The following is a 22,225-nucleotide window of genomic DNA, read 5'->3' as shown; positions in this document are numbered from 1 at the left end:
ATGTAGATAGTGATGGTCCTTGTTTTCCCTCCCCCTTCTTTTTTCTAGAGTTTCATTATCTGACAGGTGATATGGTTATGCCATGTGGAGTCATCAAAGCTCAAATAATTTAAAGCAAAAATAATTTAAAGGAATAAATATAATTAGAGGGGAACTCCAAACAGCAAAACAGCAAGTAGGAATGGTAATGAATTTGAAAACTACTGAGTACTGGATATTCCCAAGTGTTCTTTTTCCAGGATTTTGAAGTACTGAAGTTGTAGAGATTTCTGTTGCATAGTAATGAAAACCATTGGAGTAAAAGGAACTAGGGGTGAGGAAATATTTTAAAGGATGAAATATGTAACTGAATTACAAGAATGTAAAAAAACCTAAAAAAATATTACTGAGCATATAAGAGTTCACAGCTTTGACTTGTAGCAAGTGAGGAAATTTGTTGACTTGCATGTTTAGCTATTATGTTGGCTTAACACATGAAGTTATTAAGACAATAACTCTGTTGTGCATTTGAGCTCTGTATATTTGCTTTTTGATTTTTGCACTCATAGCATCTGTGCAGCAATTTTCAAGAGATAATCCTTAAAATTGTAATGCGCAAATAAATGGACAAAATCAATAGCAAAATCTAGGAGCCCCAAGGAACTGATTTGTGTTAAGAGGGAAACCAGAGGGTTATTTTTTATCTCCAGAGCTTTTTTTTTATTGAAGTTAACATTATTTTATTGAAGTTAACATCATTTTTAGAGGCAGTAAAGAGCACATGCTATGTGTTCAGAGTGGTTTTGCCTCAAATTAAACTTTCAATAGATCTTACTCCTGTGGGCTTGTATTTTGGACACATTTTTCTAGTGAAATATTCTTTTGAAGGTAAGAAAAAGAAAATTAAAAAAATTCAACAAGGAGATAATATTTCTGAAGTGTCTTTGCATTTTCCCTGTTCTTTCTCTGCTCTCAGCTGCTTGCATTCTTTTCCAGATTTCCAGCCTTGACAATTATGTTATCAGATAGTTTGCATGAGGCTTCACAGCTGTCTTCTCATTGTCTTATTGCTTGATTTCAGGTGACATTTAAAAAAAAGACAGGGTAAATTTTGATAAATGACTTGAAATCTTTGCTGGTGCATCTAAAGACAAGACTATTATGCCTGTAAGAACAGTAGAGAGTTAGGTGAAATATGGCAGTCAAAGGCCGGTTTATTGGTTACTTTGAATGTATTGCCAAATGAGAATCTTCCAGATTGAAAATTTTGAAGTGTTACTTTGTAGAGAAAGCTTTCTGGCACAAAACTAGATTCAGTAAAATAATTTATTCACTTATAGGATTACTGTGGGGAAGAGGAAGAAGATAAGATAGCTTTCAGAAGCAAATATGATTTTAAAAATGTTACTTCATGGCCCATTAACTCCTAAGGCATCTGTGTTGGTGTTTTCACATCCTAGAATACCTACTGCCAACACATCGGCTTGGAGTTCATGTTCATCAATGATGTGGAGCAGTGCCAGTGGATCCGGCAGAAGTTTGAGACGCCGGGGGTGATGAAGTTTACTAATGAGGAAAAAAGAACTCTGTTGGCACGGCTGGTGCGCTCAATGAGGTACGTGGGGGTGGTGTGGGGGAACCCCTCTGGCACTGCTGGCTGTACCCAGGGGGAGTCTGTAAACTGCTGAGGTGGAGATGGAGACTCTAAGTGAAATCCGGCGTACAGGTGGGTGTAGTTAACCTGGCTGTGATATCAAAGGAAAGAGTGTGCTGTGAGGCATGGAAGGGTCTGTGCAGTGATTTTTAGTATATTTACTCACACAGCAAGTTGTGTTCTGTAACACTTGTGCCATATCTGGCAATGTTTTCATTGGCTTGTGCAACTGGGAGAAAATGGTTTCAACAGACTAGTAGTATGTATCTGTGTCTAAGATTCATAACCTGTTTCAGAAAATAGTTGTCAGAACAACATTGGATACTGATCTTCTGCTGTATTTGATCTACTGTGCATCTTTCTAGTAGTGCATGATCAAAAGAAGCCATCCTAACAGTCAGCTCAAGGAGAATTTTTAGATTAAATTTTTAGGGTGAAGTGTTGACATGAACATTGTTCATCTCGCTGGGATGGTAACAGTCTCTTTGGAAAGCTGTGCCAAGATGGGACTGGATTTGAGATGCATAATGTGATTTCAAGTCCTGGTTTTGCCCTGTTCCTTTTGAGGTATGCCAAGCTGTGTGCTGTACTGCTGCTGCCAGGTCATGCAGGAGTTTTGGTCTCTGCAATATATGAAAGCATGTTTGGAAACACCTTATTGATTGCTCCCATTGTGGCTATCTGTATGGAAATACTGTGGTGCCAGAGACTGAATTACCCTCTCACCCCTAGAACAAGACTGTCTTCTTGGGCACAAGATTTATTACAGTTCTTACAATGTGAAACAGCTTGTATATCCTGTGTGAAAGTGATTTATGAAGACACGTTTTTTGATTAAGCTTCTATGTTTAAAGACTTAAAAATTAAGTGCTCATTGGAGGTGTTGGAAGATATTTTTACCACATTTTGTTTGCCGGTATTATAGCAAGATTACTTGTCTGGTTAAAAGCTTCATTTAAACAGGAAAAAAGGTCACTCAATAGGCAAACAAGTATTGCACTTGAGTAAGTTTGCTTAACAAGCCCTCAGTATGAACCATCTCCATTTATTTTGAGACAAGAATTTGTGCTTATATTCCTACCTGTGGAAGCTGTGGAAAGATCTGGGGTTTTTAGCAACATGAAGGAGCCAAATGTTCATCTGCCAAATTAATTGTCTGCTTAAAGTGGAAGAAAAAAGTTTTACAGAAATTTCTATTTGTCTAACTCTAGCGTGTGTTTTTTGTCTGAAAATGATCAAGAAAAAAATCTGGTTTTGTGGAAAACTGGTTGTGTGCTTGAGATTTGAGGCTTTGTAAAGCAGATAGTCATTTGCTCAAGAACACCATTTTCAAAAATGTTCATTCCGAGCACTACACACTTCAGGTACTTGAACTGAATTTTAAAGTAGGATTTCTCATCCTTTGTGCTGTTCACTGATAGGTTATTGAAGAAAGGGTCATTTTTATCTCGTCCTTCTGTAAAACACTCAATGTATATCTTTGAACTGCTTTGCGTATGCATTAGCAAGCACATGATTGTGTAGTCTGGTCTGGGCATCTTCTTAAGCCTGTGCAGGGTCAAGTACATGCAGATTATCCCTTCTGAGAGTAACCATCTTTCCTGAGTCTCGCTCCTCGTTGGGTACTGAACATGCAGCGACCGTGGATGAGCTGCCAGCCCTTGTGAACTCACAGTGGCATCTGGGGGACTCACAAGATGCGACTGTGAAATATTGTGAAATATTCTGCACACTTAGTGGCACTTTGCCTTAAATAACGAGCTTTCTGGTTGCCCAATACTGGCTTACCTTGCAGCTGCAAAGAGGAGGAAAACAGCGTGTGCAGCCACCACTAGGATTTGCCCTGTAGGACTTGCTGTTCAAATGGGACCCCACTTTCAGTTTATATAAACTGGCCTAGCCCTGCAGACTCTTCTGAGGAGTTCTGGCAGCGTAGCTCAGCTGAGGGTCTGGCTTCTTGCGTAGATGCCTGAATTGTAAGGGTATTGATGGGTGAGCTAAGGAGAGTCTTTTGGCAGCTCTTCATTTCGCTGCTTTTAGGACTTCAATCTAAAGAGGTAAATGTCAGCGTTCTAAGTGAGGAATAAGCTGAGTATTAATGGATTATGGCAGTGTTATGAGTCCAGGCATTGCACAGATGATGTAACCAATACAGTTATTTTCATGAAGATGTATTTTCTTTGCCTTTTTATCTCCAAGCTTTACAACATATAATCCTTTCAGCGTTTGTTAAAAGGTACTTTTTAACCACTCACATTGCCTCTGGCCCAAGTGCATTAAAGAATGAAAGAACATAGAGCTGTCAAGGCTCTTGCTGCAGCTGAGGCAGAGATGCCAGTGTCCTAGTTTTGGCACGTTACCAACCGTTACATCACACAGTCTGAGGAGCCCTGCCGTTGAATAGGACCTATAAAATAGGCGTGCTTTCTACTGTATTTCTACAAGTATTTAATCATTACTTGCAGAAAATGCAGGTTCTCTGTTATGTCCTCTTCAATCCATAGAAGAGACTTCTTTGCTGTTACTCTGCCCTCCCAGTGGTCAGCATACATTTTGTATACATGGGAAGGAGCAGAGTTTACCTAGGGAAGTGAATTTTTTCTGAGGTAGAGACTCTTCTTGCTGTCTGAATTGTGTCAAAGTCCTGGTAAATACTTCTCAGATGGCAGAGAAAGATGGCTTAACTCTCTCCTACATCTCCCTTCTTACATGTGACTTACTTCCAGAGGCTTAAAAACGTGTAATCACAGATGTTTTAAAACTGTGTAATGTAATTTTATTTGCTAAAAGATGTTGGACAATAACTATATTCTACATTATCTTAATATATACACTCTTTCTTTTTTTGTTTTGTCTGGGTTTCTTTTTGGCAAAGATTTGAAGACTTCCTTGCTCGCAAGTGGTCTTCTGAAAAGAGATTTGGTTTGGAAGGATGTGAAGTAATGATTCCTGCACTTAAGACCATCATCGATAAATCCAGTGAAATGGGAATTGAATATGTTATAATGGGGATGCCTCATAGGTAATGTCAATGGAAACCCTCCAACAAATGGGCTTAGTGACTTAAGACAAGTTTCGGGGTCTAGAATTTTATTAATGAAGTTGATAGTAGAGAAGCTAAGGTAGCAGGAGTCAATCACAGCGGGTAATGGGAGCACAGAACTGTAACAAATACCTGTCAGTGAGAGGCTACAGTTTCATGGGTAAACACCAATGAAACTCTCTTCAGTGTACTCTGAAGCTGCAAGCAAATGTGGCAGCAGCCATGGTGCCTGTCCCATTGCATGGAATCTGGAACTGAGAAAGCTTGGTGAGATAGTATCAAACTGTTACAGTCTGCCTTAATCAATTACTAATATCAACATGTTAAAACTGCTAGATAGCTACAAAATTCATTGCTCGTACTTGGATAACTGGGTGTTATAAAACATCTGTGGGAATGCATTGGAGGAACTTTGCAATAGGAGGAGAGGGTAGAATGAAGGGTTTCAGGTTCAAAAGTTTGAAGCTCACTTCTTACTTGCAAATTCCTGACAGAGATGGCTTGCTGATTTTATAAGTTTTAGGCTATTAACTCTGTTGTTACCATTTCTGAGACATAACTATGTTTGGAATTTTCTTAGAGGTAGGCTGAATGTATTGGCTAACGTCATCCGAAAAGAGCTGGAGCAGATCTTCTGTCAGTTTGATCCCAAACTAGAAGCAGCTGATGAGGTAAGATGCTGCTTCAATGGACCTATAGAGAGAGGCCAATATTCAAGCTAGTTTTTAGTCATTTGGGTCATGGTTGCTATGAAAATAGCATTATTAGCTGCTGAAATGCATTATCTTCTTTTCTAGTTGGAGGAATGTGACTTAGTGAAATTTCTTAATGTAAAGACTATACTGTACCTCTAACATGCAGAAGGTGTCTTAGAAATGGCTGTAGCTAACAAAGTTCTGGGGCATTTGACTGAGTTTGTAGTCTCTAAGCGTCTTTCTTTGTTTTCATGTAAATGAAATGATTATCAGTATTCTGTAAGTAATTATCTAATAATGGGTAGTGACACTAAGATAATAAAATGCTCCAGTTTGAAATTATGGTGTCAAACCCATGGTGCATACTGATGGACAGTAAGCTCCATGCATTTTTCAGACTGAAGCACAAATTTTAGGTGTAGTCGATCAGATGTAGCTGGTATGAATGGCATTCCTGAATTGTGACTACATCTTGCATGTAGGGATCTGGGGATGTAAAATATCACCTGGGAATGTACCATGAGAGGATCAACCGAGCAACAAACAAGAAAATCACTCTGTCCCTGATGGCTAACCCTTCTCACTTGGAAGCAGTTGATCCTGTGGTGCAAGGGAAGACAAAAGCTGAACAGTTTTATCGAGGGGATACAGCAGGGAAAAAGGTAAACATTTTTTTAATTCAGTAACTCTTACTGGTAGTTTTTCATGTTATTTTTAATAAAAATAGTTTACCAGTAGTTTTGTATCACAGTCTTCCTCTTTTCTTCCTTCACAAAGGGGATATATCACCTTTTCAATTAGATAAGATTTTTGACATGGTACCTCAAGGGTAAGTTCAGGAAGTAGAGTTAAAACTTTTATTTGCAAATTGAGTGAAGCTGAATGCTGACAAGTCTATGGTTTGTTATAAAAATACAGTTCTGCTTTATAAGCACTACAGAAGTATTGAACAAAGAAATCCTGCGGAGAAGCTTAAATGGCGGTTTTGCTTTCTAATCTATGTATGGATTTGTGTGTATAATCCTCCCTCTTAGGTTATGTCCATATTATTACATGGGGATGCTGCCTTTGCAGGACAAGGAGTGGTTTATGAGACGTTTCACCTTAGTGACCTCCCATCCTACACCACGAATGGCACTATTCATGTTGTGGTCAACAACCAGGTAGAGGATTTTCCAATCACTTTGTCTGCTGAATAGTTGCTAGTGTAATTCTTCGTATTCTTCTTTGTTGTTAGCTGGGTGTATTGTCCTCTCTGTTTATTAGAATGGTTAGGATGTTCCTGAAAAAGGTCATAGTATCTAGCAACTCTGAGCAGCTACTATTTTATCACCTACATTTATTTAATTCAATTTATAACACTTAATTGAATTAGGTTTGCTTTGTTTTGTTTTTAAGGGAGCAAAAAGAAGCTAGCTAGCCAAAATGAAAAGCTGATACTACTGATCTGTAAATGACTATTAAATTAAGACCTCAAGTGTTCAAAACAAAGTAGAGGGAGATGCCCACATTTTAATGGAAATTTGTGGAAATTTTTAGATTGGCTTCACGACAGATCCCCGCATGGCCCGTTCATCTCCATATCCTACTGATGTTGCTCGTGTGGTCAATGCTCCCATTTTTCATGTGAATGCTGATGACCCTGAAGCAGTGATGTATGTCTGCAGTGTAGCTGCAGAATGGCGAAACACATTCAATAAAGATGTGGTGGTTGACTTGGTAAGTCTTGGTTTTTAACTTTTCATTCTGTGTTATGTACCAGTCTCCTATTTTTCTGTGGCTTTGAAGACCCAGTCAAGGAATGTATTTTGATTTTAATCATCTTTAGTTTCTTCATTTAAAAAAACCCCAAAACTGACAGCCCCACAAGAATCCATAAATGTTTTTATACCATAAACCTCCTAAAATCTCTGTAAAACTATGAAATTGAAAGATTTAATTTTAAGTTTTCCTTACCAACAGGATCAATCTTTCCCTTTGTAGGTTTGTTACCGTAGGCGAGGACACAATGAAATGGATGAACCGATGTTCACCCAGCCTCTAATGTACAAGCAGATTCACAAGCAGGTGCCAGTGCTGAAGAAGTATGCTGATAAACTGATTGCAGATGGGACTGTAACACTCCAGGAGTTTGAGGTACATGTCAACAGAGTTAAAGGGAACTTAAGCTGCCAGCAGGAAGACACAACTGTTACTGTGTGCTTAAAAACCTCTTTTCATTACTGTGATAAGTCTTCACCCTTTGACACTTTCTGATTCAATTTGGTTTGGATTTGCATGTGAAACAGATAGTATTTCTGTAACAAAAGGACTGAAAGGGCTGTGAAGTAGTTAATACATATTGCACAAAAAAATTTGCTTCAGTTCTGGGATTTGTAAAAGGTGATCAAATGTAAATGTTGGAGATGGAGGCATTTGTCACCTGTTCTTCACCAGTAGAATCTTGATTCAGCAGTAAGACAGTATTTGAATATAACTGTAGCTTCGTATTAATAACCTTGGCAGGCTTGTGGCCAGCAATAATACAATAAAATCAATTTAACCTTTTTATTTTCCTGCGATAATTCAGCTAAGTTCAGAGATCATTTGAAATATTCCAGAAGGATGTAGCATAGAGTCTGGTGCCTGTATTAAGCTGGTTAGGTCTTTACCTTAATCTTTTTTGAAAGGGAACGTGTAGAGTGAGAGATTCGGAATCCATTGTACGAGTGTGCCAGTAGCTCCATGGGCCTTGGTGACTGGAGCCAGGATCCTGGATGGATGTTTTGCTGAACTCAACATTGTTGTTAATTACTTTAAAGATTATCTAGCTCAGTAGCTTGAGTGCAGTTTTGGATTGAAACACAGATATTGTAGAGGCATTCTGCCTCTACAGAATATGGCTTTGTATCTGTTGCCCTTGATAGATGCGGCCAGCAGATTCGTAGCTCAGCTCTCCTACCCAGACTAGTTTTCTAGGAGGTTCTTTTCTAGTCTTTAGTGTCTTCTGTATCTTGAAGTACGAGAGCTGGATAATGTTGATCTTAGAAGCATGACTGTAAATTGTATTTGGTACTTCAGCTCTGCCTCATTCTAGAGTGATGCTTATAGAATCATAGAATCATAGAATTGCCCAGGCCGGAAGGGACCTCCAAGGGTCATCTAGTCCGACCTCCCCGCAGTCAGCAGGGACACCCCCAACTAGACCAGGTTGCCCAGGGCCTCATCGAGCCTCTCCTTGAATATCTCCAGGGATGGGGCCTCAACCACCTCCCTGGGCAACCTGTTCCAGTGCTCCACTACCCTCACAGTAAAGAACCCCCTTCTAATCTCCAATCTAAATCTGTTCCCCTCCAGCTTGAAGCCATTTCCCCTCATTTCCTGATGCTTGCAACTTCAGCTCTTGGTACTCTCCTCTGTAACACCTATCAATAAACTAAATAATTTATTTAGAGTAATGTGGGTAAGCATGTTTTTAGAAGGCAACTTGACCCTAGATAAAATGAAATGGTTTGTTTGCATAATTGTAATAAGTTTTCTTCTGGAGTTAAAGAACTGTTCTTATCATAGTGAATAGTAGGTGTCATCTGTAAGACACAAAGGTGCTATGTTTGTCTGTTTTAAAAAGAAAGTTTTTGTCCTACAGGAAGAAATTGCAAAGTATGATAGAATATGTGAAGAAGCATATACTAGATCTAAGGATAACAAGATTCTACATATCAAGCACTGGCTTGATTCTCCTTGGCCTGGTAAAAAGTGTCCTTTCACTTATCCTAGTGTTAATATTTTTGTGCTTTAATTTTGAGTCCATATTCTAGGAATATCTGAAATGGTTTTTATCAGACAGTGTTCCTTTAAAGCAAAATATGGGATCTTTGGTTTGCCCCTGTTAGTAGTAAATAAAACACTCTGAACATTCTGCCAGATCAACTTCAAAGAGGTGCTTTTCTTAAACATGCAAAGTAAGGTGTGACTTTGAAAAAGACATCTTTTCAGTTTAGCAGAGAAGTGTTTTTCCTGTAATGTTAACTGTCTGTGCCTTCAGGAAGAAGGAGTACCTCTCATGCTTCTTCCTTTTTTCTTTTTTCTTTGGAAGTTTTGAGGTGCCATGTGCCTTTTATTGGCTGCCTCTGCCCACATATTTGGACTTCACAGGGAGTAAAAGCAGAAATAAAACAAATCATTGTGTGACTGTGAGGTCAAGTTCTGTTGTCGTGCAGACAATCAAATGATTGTGTCTCCTAGTGAAAGGTTAAAAACTAGGTATAGGCTGCTGCTAAGAATGTCTTTTAAGAGTTGTTGAGTTTGTAAATAAATTGTAGATAGTGTAGATATCTCTTAATCAATCCTTGAGCATCTCACCAAATCTTTTACTTCCAGGATTCTTTAATGTGGATGGAGAACCCAAGAGCATGTCTTGTCCTCCAACTGGCATTTCAGAAGACCTTCTGACTCACATTGGCAACGTAGCTAGTTCAGTGCCAGTCAAAGACTTCAAAATACATGCAGGTCAGCTGGAGTCTTTGTTTCTCCTAGTGGCTTGCTCAGATTTTATATTTCTGCACACAAGTTGCTGTTGGGTCATTTCCCAAAGAGGAAAATGCCTGTGACTTTCGTTCTAACTCTTCTATCCTGTGTGCAAGGAGAATGTGATGTTAAGGTCCTGCTGCTTGTTCTCATCATAATGTCCTTTCAGTATCACACCACTTCTGTTCCTTACCTCATTAAAATAGAATTTCCTCTGAGGGAGGTAAAAGTCGCTTTGTTAACATTAACTTAATACCTCCTTTCATTATTCAAGGCCTTGCAGAAAATGCTGCCTCCGTGCAGCACGTTTGTGGGACTTACTGGGAAGTAAGGCACCCATCTCAGGAAGTGCCATTAATGGTTTTTCTTAATGCTAAAACAAGTGGTGATTTGAGGTCCACTTAAGACACTTTTCTTGAGTTAGACAGCTTTCTACTCAGGAATATAGCTTGGTCTTTTCAGACCTGGCAACGTTGCTGATACACGATGAGCCTGATGTTAATACACCTGAATGGACTCTGTGTGGGAAAATTCAGACAGTTTTCCTTTGAACTTACCATTCAGCATTGATGATAGCACAAACCTAGTGTTTTTTGAGAAAGTCTTAGCTTAGCTTTTGTTCTGAAGAGATTCAATTCTGAATTTGGCATGTATTGCAGTAAGGACTTCAATGTGCCTGTCTCACTGGGGAGCTCCTGGCACTGTGTCAGAATTCTGAGTTAATTCTTTTACTCCCTGGTCAGGTTGAAGTCTAGCAGCTCTACAGGGAGCAGTAAACATGTTTATTCCACAGGGAAACATGGAGATACTTTGTTTAGGGATTTATTGTTTGTTTGTTTGTTTTTGTTGCTGACTGGTAGGGAAAGTACTTAGAATCAGAAGAAAGTGTTTTTGTTTTTTTTTCCTGGGTAAAACCCCTAGCTAATCTTTCTTCTCCAGAGTCATCCATCAAGGGATAAATGGTGTCTGCTGTAGGTGTTCTGTGTGTTTGTGTTCCTTGGGACAATTAAACACTGTTACAAGTAATGATGGTAGGGCATTCCCAGTTATCAATTGCAAGCTCATTGAGCAGATACGATTAATGGGTGAACTTTGAAATTCTTCTACACATTTGTGCACTTTGTTGTGACACTGATAAATTTGAAATTACAGTCAGCCGATAAAATTTAGTATTAGACATTTTAATTAAAAAGGTAAGACAATTTTTCTTTAGTAACTTGGTCAGGCATTGACAATAAGTAACGCTTGCCAATATATAAGATAGCTTTGTGGTTTAGAGCAAACTTTGGTCTGCTAGATTCCTTTACACATTTTAAAAGGCCATGAAAGACAAAATTTGGGGAGAATTAGAAGGGGAAGTGCACTTTTGAAGGACTTTGTCCTTCCACTAGAATGAAACAGCTTAATATCTCACAGTCTTTTAACAAACAATTGGAAGATTATTTTGTTTATCAAATATTTGGTATCTTCTAAAGAGAACATTTTCAAGATTGATTTTTTTTCTTTTACTTATGTGGAAAGAAACCAGGGGGATTTTTATAAAAATGGCAAAAGTAACGAAGGGAAATATGGCAAAATAACAAATAGGGCAGCTTGGAAAAGGCATCAGTGCAGATATGAAACTAAGATGGTGTCAAGTGGCACTGAACACATTAGGCTTAGAGCCCCAAAGCTGGAAGCATCTGTGTGCAGCTCTGAAGTTTTGTTCCCGTTAAAAGTCACAGTGTTTCAACTTATACTTGGGCTTACCAAGTTACAAAATCTTCACTGTAAAAAAACCAAAACAAACCAACAACCCAAAACCCAAAAAAAGCCAACCAGCTTTTGCTTAACAACTGAAAATTGTTGGCAGCTGCTACAGTTTCCTATTTATATTATATTAATAGCATTGAATAATCTGTCTGGTTTCTCTTTGTAACATCTCCAGAAGTCCAGTAAGACAAATGCCATGAAAAAATGTGAGAGAGAGAAAGAGAAGGGAAAATCACAAACCCAATAGGTGATATTTTCAGTGTCTTATAAAACAGCACTTGGTGTTAGAGATGTGAAAATAAATCTTTAAGAGGTAGTATTTTACTGTGTTTTTAATTGTCCTCAGTAGTTCCTGACACAACCAATCTTACTTCCTCCTCCTAAAAAAAGTTGCCTATGAACATTAGACAACCCTTTGCCTGGGAAATAAGTTACTTTGTTTTGCTAGCAGTTCAGTTCTAGAAGAACAATTTATAGACCCTGTGGTGATCTGTGTTTAACTTAGACATTAGGGAAGGAGAATGGTGAATATAATGTGAATCTAAAATATCTCTGAAGTTGCTCCATTGATTTTTGATCTTTATTCCAATGTAGGACTCTCTCGGATTTTGAGAGCCCGCTTGGAAATGACCAAGAATAGGGTTGTTGACTGGGCCTTAGCAGAATACATGGCTTTTGGCTCCTTTCTGAAAGAAGGGATCCATGTGCGACTAAGCGGACAGGATGTGGAGAGGGGTACTTTTAGGTGAGTACTGAGATAACTGTTAAATGCTGTCCCATACCTAAAGAAACACCTTAATTTTTTTTTTTTAAACAGTGTGGCCGCCTGCGGGGAAAGGGAAGTTGAGGCTATTCAGCATCAATCTGGATGTTATAGATTCTAGCAGTCAAGAATAATCAAATCTCCTGTGTCTCTCTAAACAGCATTTTAAAGAATCGTATTTAAGGCAGAACAAAGGCTTAAGATTCTTTCTTCTATTGCTAAAAAACAAATTAATTTTTTTCCTGATTTTTAACTAAAAATTCAGCTGCAGTCCATCTAATTGCTGAGAAGTACAAGAAGGGTATTTGCTGCTGCAGATCCTGAAGTCTTTTAAATACCATTCCAGTGGTGGCTGCTCGGAACTCTGGTATCCTGCGAGCAAACACATTGCCAGTTGGCAAGGCTTTTTTAAGTGAAACAAGATCTTTTGTACTGAGACTTTTAATGACTATGGAGCATGAATGAATGCGGGATCTGATCACTTGGTAAAAATATATATGGTTCTGCTGCCTTACCTGACTCTCTGTGGAGTGAAATGTTAATGAAGTATTTAATTGAAGCCTTCGATGCGAAGCCCATTGCTGGGGATGAATGAACTAGCAGCTGCACTGTGCTTCATTGTGAATGCTTGCAGAAAAGAGATAAATCTTGGTGCCTGTCTTCTCTGGTACAGTGCTCTGTTTCTGTGCTGAGCTTCATTTAGTATCCAGTCTTTTGGGCTTTCTTCTTTTTGCTCTCATTCTAATGGCAGTTAAACAAAATCCTTTGGTCAAGACCTGAAAACAAACCTGGAAATGGGGAGATTCCACCCCAATTCCCTCCCCATTTTCTCATCCTCCTTGATTTCAGTACCATGGTCTTGTAAAGTGGTGAGCAGCTCCTGGGAGAGGAACACACGTGTTCACTGTTTAGCAGCCTACCCACCTGTGTCAGGTGAGTGCTTAGTCACGTCTAGCACATGCCTGTAGATTTGACCTGAGAATACTGATTCTCTGTACTCCTGGTTCTATCACTGGTGGAAGAGGATTTTCCAGAACTACAGTCCAGATTTTCTTGACGTTTGCTTAAGATAAAAATAATTGCTGTGCTCACAGCAATATAGGGGGGAAAAAAGAAAAAATGTGTTAAAATAAAAAGCTACTCAGAGTGAAGACTAGCTGGGGATTCCTGTGCCATCTGGATTTTATTATTAAGTCTTTTAGGAAAGGAGTAAAAAGGCATTCAAATAAATTCTTGTGAAGTTCAGGACTGAGGCAGGTACTGCAGAATTTGATTTACAGTAGCCTGATTCTGCTTTACTGCTGGGTTTTGAGTTTGCCTGATGGGTAGTAGGATCTGGAAAACACTGGTCTATGGTGTGATTGTGAATTTTTGATTATGAACGTGGTAGAACTGTTGAACAAGAAAGGGTAAAATTTAAAAAATGCCTCAGACCTGAGGGAGTCAGAGAATACTTGACTACCCTGTTAAACAGAAGAGAACACTGTAGAAATGTGTGAGACTTAGCCTGCTACACTGTATTGGGGCTCATTTAATCAGAGGAATGGGTAGAAAAGTTAACTTGTGGTACAAGAACATCTAAGAGATAGTGCAGTTCTCAGCAAAGCTGCTGGTGTTTAGCTCTGGTTTGGCTTCTTTGTCATTTAAAATAAAGGTGAGCAACTTCCCTAAGAACTGAAGACACTTGCAAATGTTAGTGCATTTTTATTGGAAAAAGGACATTGCAAATACGTAGAAAGTACATGTCATTTTATCCTCTCTCTGTACTGAGAAGACCCATCCTCACTCCAGAAAATCCTTGGAGTACATAATGTCTGAAATCTCTGTGACAAATTGAAGAGGGACTGTCAGCTAGAATTTGGGAAGAACTGACGATACCACGTTGCCATAATGAAAACAACATGATGGGAGTGCTTTCATTAATTTGGAGCTTCTGAAGTGCTGTCTAGAAAATAGTACTTTCTGTCAGTATTCAGTGTGACAACTTGCTTTCTTCCTATTTCAGTACTTAACGTTATCAATAGACAGCAGCTCGATAAAGCTGCAGGTAGAAGGACTGGGCCCCTTCTCATCCTGGAGACACACTGGGAAAGGGAAGGGGGAGAGAGAGACTTGATTCTGTACTGGTTTGATGTCAGCAAACCTGACAGTTGTGCAACAGCAATATCTGACTTGCATGTCTGTGTATTTCTGGCTGTCCATCTATGCTCATTGTAATCACCTTTTGCTGGGGAAACACAACGCTTGATTCTCAAGAAGCTTATCTCAAGAAGCCTAGCTAGGCCTTCTGTCTTCAGCTGAATGACAAAATTAAAATCAAAGTGGCAAAAATTATTTCTGCCTATCCGCTCTCTGGTACGTGTATTTTCCCCTGTCTACCTCCCTCCCTGTGCTGTTCTTCAAAGATATTCTGACTTTTCCTGGCCGTATATTGTTGATTTCTAAATATGTCTGAGAGCTCTTTTGCCAGCATTCATTATAGAAAAGGGAAGCACAAAAAGATTCAGCCTTGGCTTCGGTGCTGGCAGCTACACAGCACACAGTAGTTGTTACCAGTACAATAACTGTCCTTATGTTAGCAGTTGTAAAGCTGGACATATTGGTGTGATTCACTCAGTTAGTCTGCTCAGAGAGTTAATGGATTACAGTAATTACTTCAGTCATCTCTGTTTTGGTAGTGTTCCTCGGTGCCCCATTCTAATGCTGATTAATGGTGTTCTAGAGAACTGTAAATGGTGCATGCCAGTGGAAATAGCAGGAAGGAGGATATAACTGCTTCAACTCTTGGTGCTGAGATTAGATTAAATTTTTGCATAAAAGACAAATAACAGTTGTTTTAAGGAAAAGATCAGTAGGATTTTCCAGGGAGGCAGAGTGAAATATTTTTAATAAAAATATTTTTTTCCCTTTGTTTTTTCTCATTTTTTTTTCCCCTTTAATCACTCTGTTTTACAGTAACAACCTCCCCAGCCTTTCCCCTCTGCCCTGGACTTCTACTAGTGATGAGGTATTTTCTTTTTCCATGAGTGCCTGAGAACCAGCCTGGGCAGTCAGTGGAAGTCCTTACAGTGCAGCAGTTGTATTTAGACGTGCGATGGTACCGCTAGGTTTCAGCCAAACCAGGGTGTTGTGTAAAGCAAAGGTACCCGTGGTGTTTGCATGCTTTTTAGAACGTAGCTTTGGTGGTGTATCTTTGAAAACAGCTCTGCTGAAGCCCAAAGTTGTTCTTAGCTAACGAATTTCTTTCAATGCCTATTTGCAGCCATCGTCATCACGTGCTTCATGATCAAGAGGTTGACAAGAGAACGTGTGTGCCCATGAACCACCTCTGGGAGCAGCAGGCCCCCTACACGGTGTGCAACAGCTCCCTCTCCGAGTACGGCGTCCTAGGTATGGCTGGGGGTAACTCTCTGACAGATCTGCTTGTGTTTTAATAGGTCTCAAACAAGGTGTAGCAACTGATGACTGCTAATTAAGAGGAATGTTTTTCCAATTTTGCTTTAATGTTGTTGACCCTCCTGACTACAGAGTTTTACTTTGTAACTTGAGTTTGCCAAGCCTAAAAACAAACGAACAAAAGTCTCCTTCTGCTAGAGGCATTTAAAACCAAACAAACTCTGCCTTTGTTGTATTTTGACATGATCATATTCATAGCAGTTTTGTGTCAAGTGGAAGCTAGAAATTGCAGAACAGGGACCTAAAATCCAGTCAAAATGCCTAAACTGATTTCTTCCCCAGCTTACCCCTTGAAAAAAGTAGTTCTACCAGGAGATTCAGTACATTTACCCTGCTCATTCTAAGATTTGTCCCTTGTCACCTTCTGATCTTGAAGGTATTTTAAAAACTTGTTGTAGCATAAACTTCAAGCCAAACTCTTGGGTTTTTTCCTACAGTGTGCTATCATGGGGTTTTTTTTAATGCATATTTTAGTTTTAACATTTTAGCATAAATTAAAAAATAGAAGGGAAAACTTCAACTGGGTGTTTGTTTGTGGTCTTGGTTTTTTTTTTTTTGTTTTCTTTAATTTTTTAATGTGTTACCTTTGGTTTCCAGCATATGAATTTGCAGATTTCAGTGTGTTCGTGGTACAGAACTTTCTGTGCTCTTCAGATGCTACACCTATTTGTTAGGCTGGTTAGGACACACTTGTACTTCAAAAATGTAAACTTACAGACTTAGGCATCTTTTGATGGAAAAGTCACAGAATATGTTAGCATTGGTCTCATTAGTATTCAACAGGAAATTACATAGTAATGACAGAAGATGAATGTTAAAGAATAACATAGCTATATGAGAAGCAGAGCTCAGCAAGAAGGAGAATGTGGAAAAAAAGATGTGAGCCAGTTATATATGAAACGGGTATCAAAGTTCTCCCTCTCAGGTTCTGGCATCTCTTAAACACTTTGCAGTTATGGGATTCAGTTGAAAGTGTCCATCTGCTGTGCCTGATCCTGGCAGTGCTGGAACATGCACCTAATGCTTTTTCAAAAGGGGAGGAACTGTCAACAAAATCGGGGGCACTTTGTAATACAGATATAAAACTCTATCCTAGCCTTATTTGAACTGCTCCTCTGAATGGTGATATAGCATAAATTAAAAAATAGAAGGGAAAACTTCAACTGGGTGTTTGTTTGTGGTCTTGGTTTTTTTTTTTTTGTTTTCTTTAATTTTTTAATGTGTTACCTTTGGTTTCCAGCATATGAATTTGCAGATTTCAGTGTGTTTGTGGTACAGAACTTTCTGTGCTCTTCAGATGCTACACCTATTTGTTAGGCTGGTTAGGACACACTTGTACTTCAAAAATGTAAACTTACAGACTTAGGCATCTTTTGATGGAAAAGTCACAGAATATGTTAGCATTGGTCTCATTAGTATTCAACAGGAAATTACATAGTAATGACAGAAGATGAATGTTAAAGAATAACATAGCTATATGAGAAGCAGAGCTCAGCAAGAAGGAGAATGTGGAAAAAAAGATGTGAGCCAGTTATATATGAAACGGGTATCAAAGTTCTCCCTCTCAGGTTCTGGCATCTCTTAAACACTTTGCAGTTATGGGATTCAGTTGAAAGTGTCCATCTGCTGTGCCTGATCCTGGCAGTGCTGGAACATGCACCTAATGCTTTTTCAAAAGGGGAGGAACTGTCAACAAAATCGGGGGCACTTTGTAATACAGATATAAAAATCTATCCTAGCCTTATTTGCACTGCTATTCTGAATGGTGCTATTTCAAGAAAACAAATTCTTGTTAGTGGTAGTATTAATCATAGTGAATTATACTTTTGGTACTCGACAGATATTTTAGCTTCAGCCGCAGAGAATGGATAACCTCACTCTGACATGATGAGGGTGGCACGAGGAATGTGCAGCACAAAACAAATACCTCTAATAATTTATCAAAAATTTTATTGATTCTATGGATAAATAATGAAATATTGTTACATATCCATTTCAGAGCTAGTGTGATAGAAAAAGATGAAACACTGTAGTAGATAAAGATGATAATTGATAGCTGCTTGCTTTAAAGTTCCAGAAATATTTGATCATATTGTCCTTTTTACATATGTCATGGTTTAACACCAGCCAGCAACCAAGCCTCACTCCCTGCTGGTGGGATGGGGGAGAGAATTGGAAGGGTAAGAGTGAGAAAACTCATGGTTTGAGAAAAAGACTGTTCAATAGGTAAAGCAAAAGCTGTGAATGCAAACAGTGAAACAAGGAATTCATTCACTGCTTCCCAGTGGCAGGCAGGTGCTCAGCCATCCCCAGGGGAGCAGGGCTCCATCACATGTAATGGTTACTTGGGAAGGACAAATGCCATAACTTCGAGTGTCCCCCCCTTCCTTCTTCTCCCCCCAGCTTTACGTGCTGAGCACGGTGTCACATGGCGTGGAATGTCCCTTTGGTCAGCTGGGGTCAGCTGTCCCACTGTGTCCCCTCCCAGCTTCTTGTGCACCCCCAGCCTACTCGCTGGTGGGGTGAGGAGCAGAAAAGGCCTTGACTCTGTGCAAGCGCTGCTCAGCAGGAACAAAAACATCCCTGCGTTACCAATGCTGTTTCCAGCACAAATCCAAACCAGCCCCAGACCAGCTACTGGGAAGAAAATTAACTCTACTCCAGCCAAACCCAGCACAACATAGGCTACATATTACTTTCTGCTAATAATGTTAAAATTAAAATGGTGTAAAACTGTACAGTTGGAGCATGGGCTGAAGAGCTAAGACTTTTTAGGTCTTTTTGTTAGCTCTGTGGCAGAATTGGTGTCAACAGAAGTTTGTATCTCTCTAAGCTAATATAGTGACACGTAAATTCAAATTCTAAATAGGAGAGTGCAAAAGACAATGTGTATAAACATAAGAGAAATAATTGGCATAGATAAAAAGCAAGAATTTAATTTCAGAGAGTGGTTTTGTTTGTTTGTTTGTTTCCAGTTTCTGTTGTTTCTCATAGTTTAGTCTGGGGTTTCTTAACTTGAGCCTGTTTACAGCGTTGCTGCAAATTTTATGGGTGAGTCATAGGTTTCTGGGCTCATTTTTTTTGCATTCAAATAATGTACCCAGATGTGAAAGTGACAAATGTATGGATATGGTTGAAATCTGATCTTGTTCCGAAAATTACAGCTCAGTAGGTCTAGGAAGCCCGGTATTGATGTGGTGTTAAGAACAATTCTTATTGCCTCAATTCTAAAAAATCAGCCAAGTAGTCAATCTTTCCTTCTTTCTGGATCTCATCCTGCTCACTACTGCTCTTCCTCCTTCCCCAGCAGTAGAAATGTGAATGTTGATTTAATAACTTTCATTGAATACAAGCAATAGGGCAAAATATGGGTTTGTTCATGCGCTGAAAACAAGAGCACCATTTCTGTGCAATTTTGCTTCAGCAGATGTGATGACAGGTTCTCCAAAACTAGCTATTGATATTTTTAATTAAGAACTTTAAATCCCTCATGTCTGAGATGTTTTCTAACAGTAAAGGAGATTAAATTGATAGAAATAGTTGATGAGAGATGATTATTCTTTTTTAACTAAAAATGCCATGTTTCTATGTTGAAGTGATTTTATAATTAAGTTTCCTCTCCCTTGCTAGCTTTTACTAATCAACCTTCTCCAGCATGTTTACTCTTGTGGTTTGTGTCCATAGAGAGACGGTATTGGGGTAAGCAGCAGTGTGTGAATATGTTTCTTCTAGTTAAGCGTCTCAGTCAAAGAGGAGCTATTAGAATTGTTGCCTGTTTGGTTGGTAACATCACTGCGGCTCCTTTTTAGTATGTGAAAGAATAAGTGAACATTTGTGGTTTAAGGAGTTGATTCTTTGGGAGTAGCAAAACCCCCCAACACTTTATTTTCTCTAAGTGCTATTTCATAGAATCATAGAATGGTTTAAGTTGGAAGGGACCTTAAAGATCATTGAGTTCCAACCCACTGACCTGGGCAGAGACAGGTCGCACCAGAGCAGGTTGATCAAAGCCCGATCCAGCCTGGCCTTGAACCCCTCCAGGGATGGGGCAACCTGTTCCAGTGTCTCACCACCCTCGCAAGCCTATTAAAAGGGGGGGTGGGAGGGTTGTAAGGGGATATATATATAAAAAACCCACAAAGTTAAAATTTTAATTTATGACTGCATTAACAGGCAACACCTCAGAAGCATTTTGGGAATTCCCTTAGTTTCTGTGAAATAGAGCTAAGTAAAAATGGATTGAACAGCCCAGCACGATAAAACTACAGATTATTTCTTTGGCAAGTACACAAGCCAAGAGCTGGCATCTGTTCAGAGCTGTGAGCTTTGCACCAGGTTATTGTTCAGCTGGTTAGGAACCCCTGGGGTGTAACTGCTCCATTAAAATGATACTCTGACAAGATTGATTTCACTTAGAAATAAAACAAAGGCAGTCTTGTTAACTGGCAGTTCAAACAGTTGCTTATGTTTTGTATACAGTAAGCTGTGGAGTGTGTGTACTGAGGCATTAAATCAGAGTATTTAACAACCTCTAATTTTGTTTGACATCCTATGTCTACTATTTTTAGCTATATCCAGATTATTACAACTTAGTTGTCCATCCGCTCATCTGGCTATAAATTTTTCCTGAAACTGAATGTCTGGGAATATAAGTGATGGCTGTGTGAAGTCATTTAACCAAAGAAGTTTGAGTTTATTTTCTGATTGAGACAGAGGAGAAGAGCAAAAGTAACTTACAGGCACTCCATGTTACCTCTTCAGAATTTTTTTAAATACTTGAAAGGATCTCCTGTCTTTCTTAATTGCCCTCTGAATGACTTGTGTAGTGTTGATTCTCCATCCAGGAGGTGTGATTCTCTGTCAGGTTCAGTACTGGCTTTGAGAGGTCTCGGGCTGTAGCATCCCGTGCTGGGAACTTCCAGGGAACATCCAGGCAAGAGAGACTTGGAACTAGTGTGTATGAAGCTCAGCAAATTACTCAGCCATGAGACATGGGGTACGTGGAACTAGTGTGTATGAAGCTCAGCAAATTCAACCATGAGACATGGAGTACGCCTTTTTCACCTTTTTCTAGGGGGAAGTTCATGTTTAAAGCAAAAGATGAGGGGAAGAGGACAGGTATTGATTTAAACGTCTCTCTTTTTTTTTTTCCTAAGATGAAATATATAGTATTAGTACTCATTCAGAAAAACATACTTTTAAGGTTAGGAGTAGCAAATACAACTACCTGTCCGAAATTGTGTTAGAAAATAGGACAGACTGTAGTAACCAAGGACTGAGTCCTCAATGGCATCTTCATGGACCTCTGAGAAGGCATCAGTCTTTCCCTTTAATGGAGTCAGCCACCAGATGGGTATTAACTTCACTTTCTCCTGGGCTGTGTTTGGGTTTGTGGAAGGATGCATGTCCCTACATTAGTCACTGCGCTTAGATTTTCTGTTAAACATAGCACAGATTTGTCTTTGTAACTTTCCTCATTCTGACAGTAAATCCCTGCACTGAGAAGCCCTCTATAATAATTAGTTAACATTCGTGCCTTAAGTCACTTTGAAATCATATTGAATTAAGCTGTAGCTTTACTTACGTTAATTGAAAAACTACAGTTCTTATGACAATCATGAAAAGTGCTGCGGGGAAAAACACAGCATAATATGCTGTGTAAGCTGCCACTTTGCTTGACAACACCTTTTTCCCTGCCAGAGTGACGACAGAACAGTAAGGGAGCACAGCAGGAACTGGGCTAATAGAAACAAGCGTTTCTGCTATGCCTGTCATCTAGGGACCTTAATGAACTTCGGCAGTTAAAACATTAGTTTTGCAACCTTAGTCAAGTGCTGCGTATTTTTCTTTCCCCTCTCCCCTGCGTTTGGAAGGTTACCAAACCGCTGTGCTGGGCCCTGGGCCCCGGTGTGCTCTGAGCCCTGAGCGGCCGCCTGGTGCTCAGGAGCTGGCTGGTGGCTCTCTGGCTCCCTGCCACCCCGTGGCTCTGCAGATTCTTTACCTGTCATTCTCTGAAAGCCACGTCTCGCCGCCTGGTTGTCTTGGCACTGGATTTCCTCACAGCTTAAACCTGTTCGCTGTGTTTCTGGCTGTGTAAGAACTAAGCCTTGAAACTCACAAAGTTTGCACTGCGTTCTTCAGAAATGTTCGGTTCTAGTCCTGCAGACACAAATAATAAAAGTTTTCAAGTTCTCTGCTGCAGGGTTGTTTTTTAACCCTTTGCTCTGAGGTTGAGCCCTGATGTGAGGCCTGGGTGGGAGCCTGCTCCCCTGCAGTTCATGTCCCATCTCTAGAACTGTGAAGTCTTTCTGCCTCGGGTCATCTTCCCTGACCTTGACTCATCTGGTGCCCCAACAAATCCCTTTCAGGTTAAGCAC

At 39.5% G+C, this 22,225-nt stretch overlaps 1 protein-coding gene across 2 annotated transcripts in view; it reads left to right on the top strand.

Annotated features, from left to right (window-relative positions):
• Positions 1–22,225, top strand: part of OGDHL (oxoglutarate dehydrogenase-like) — a 57,463-nt gene that overhangs the window by 20,500 nt on the left and 14,738 nt on the right. For both annotated transcript variants that reach the window (XM_014940559.1, XM_014940558.1), the window contains exons 6-16: positions 1,440–1,594; positions 4,509–4,655; positions 5,257–5,347; positions 5,854–6,033; positions 6,406–6,534; positions 6,911–7,090; positions 7,355–7,507; positions 8,997–9,099; positions 9,731–9,859; positions 12,224–12,374; positions 15,655–15,782. In XM_014940559.1, the coding sequence (XP_014796045.1) occupies positions 1,440–1,594; positions 4,509–4,655; positions 5,257–5,347; positions 5,854–6,033; positions 6,406–6,534; positions 6,911–7,090; positions 7,355–7,507; positions 8,997–9,099; positions 9,731–9,859; positions 12,224–12,374; positions 15,655–15,782 (1,546 nt within the window). The remainder of the gene's footprint in view (positions 1–1,439; positions 1,595–4,508; positions 4,656–5,256; positions 5,348–5,853; positions 6,034–6,405; positions 6,535–6,910; positions 7,091–7,354; positions 7,508–8,996; positions 9,100–9,730; positions 9,860–12,223; positions 12,375–15,654; positions 15,783–22,225) is intronic.

Source organism: Calidris pugnax, unplaced genomic scaffold (genome assembly GCF_001431845.1).
Source record: "Calidris pugnax isolate Ruff unplaced genomic scaffold, ASM143184v1 scaffold39, whole genome shotgun sequence".
Lineage (NCBI taxonomy): Eukaryota > Metazoa > Chordata > Aves > Charadriiformes > Scolopacidae > Calidris > Calidris pugnax.
This window is presented reverse-complemented; position numbering and strand designations above follow the sequence as displayed.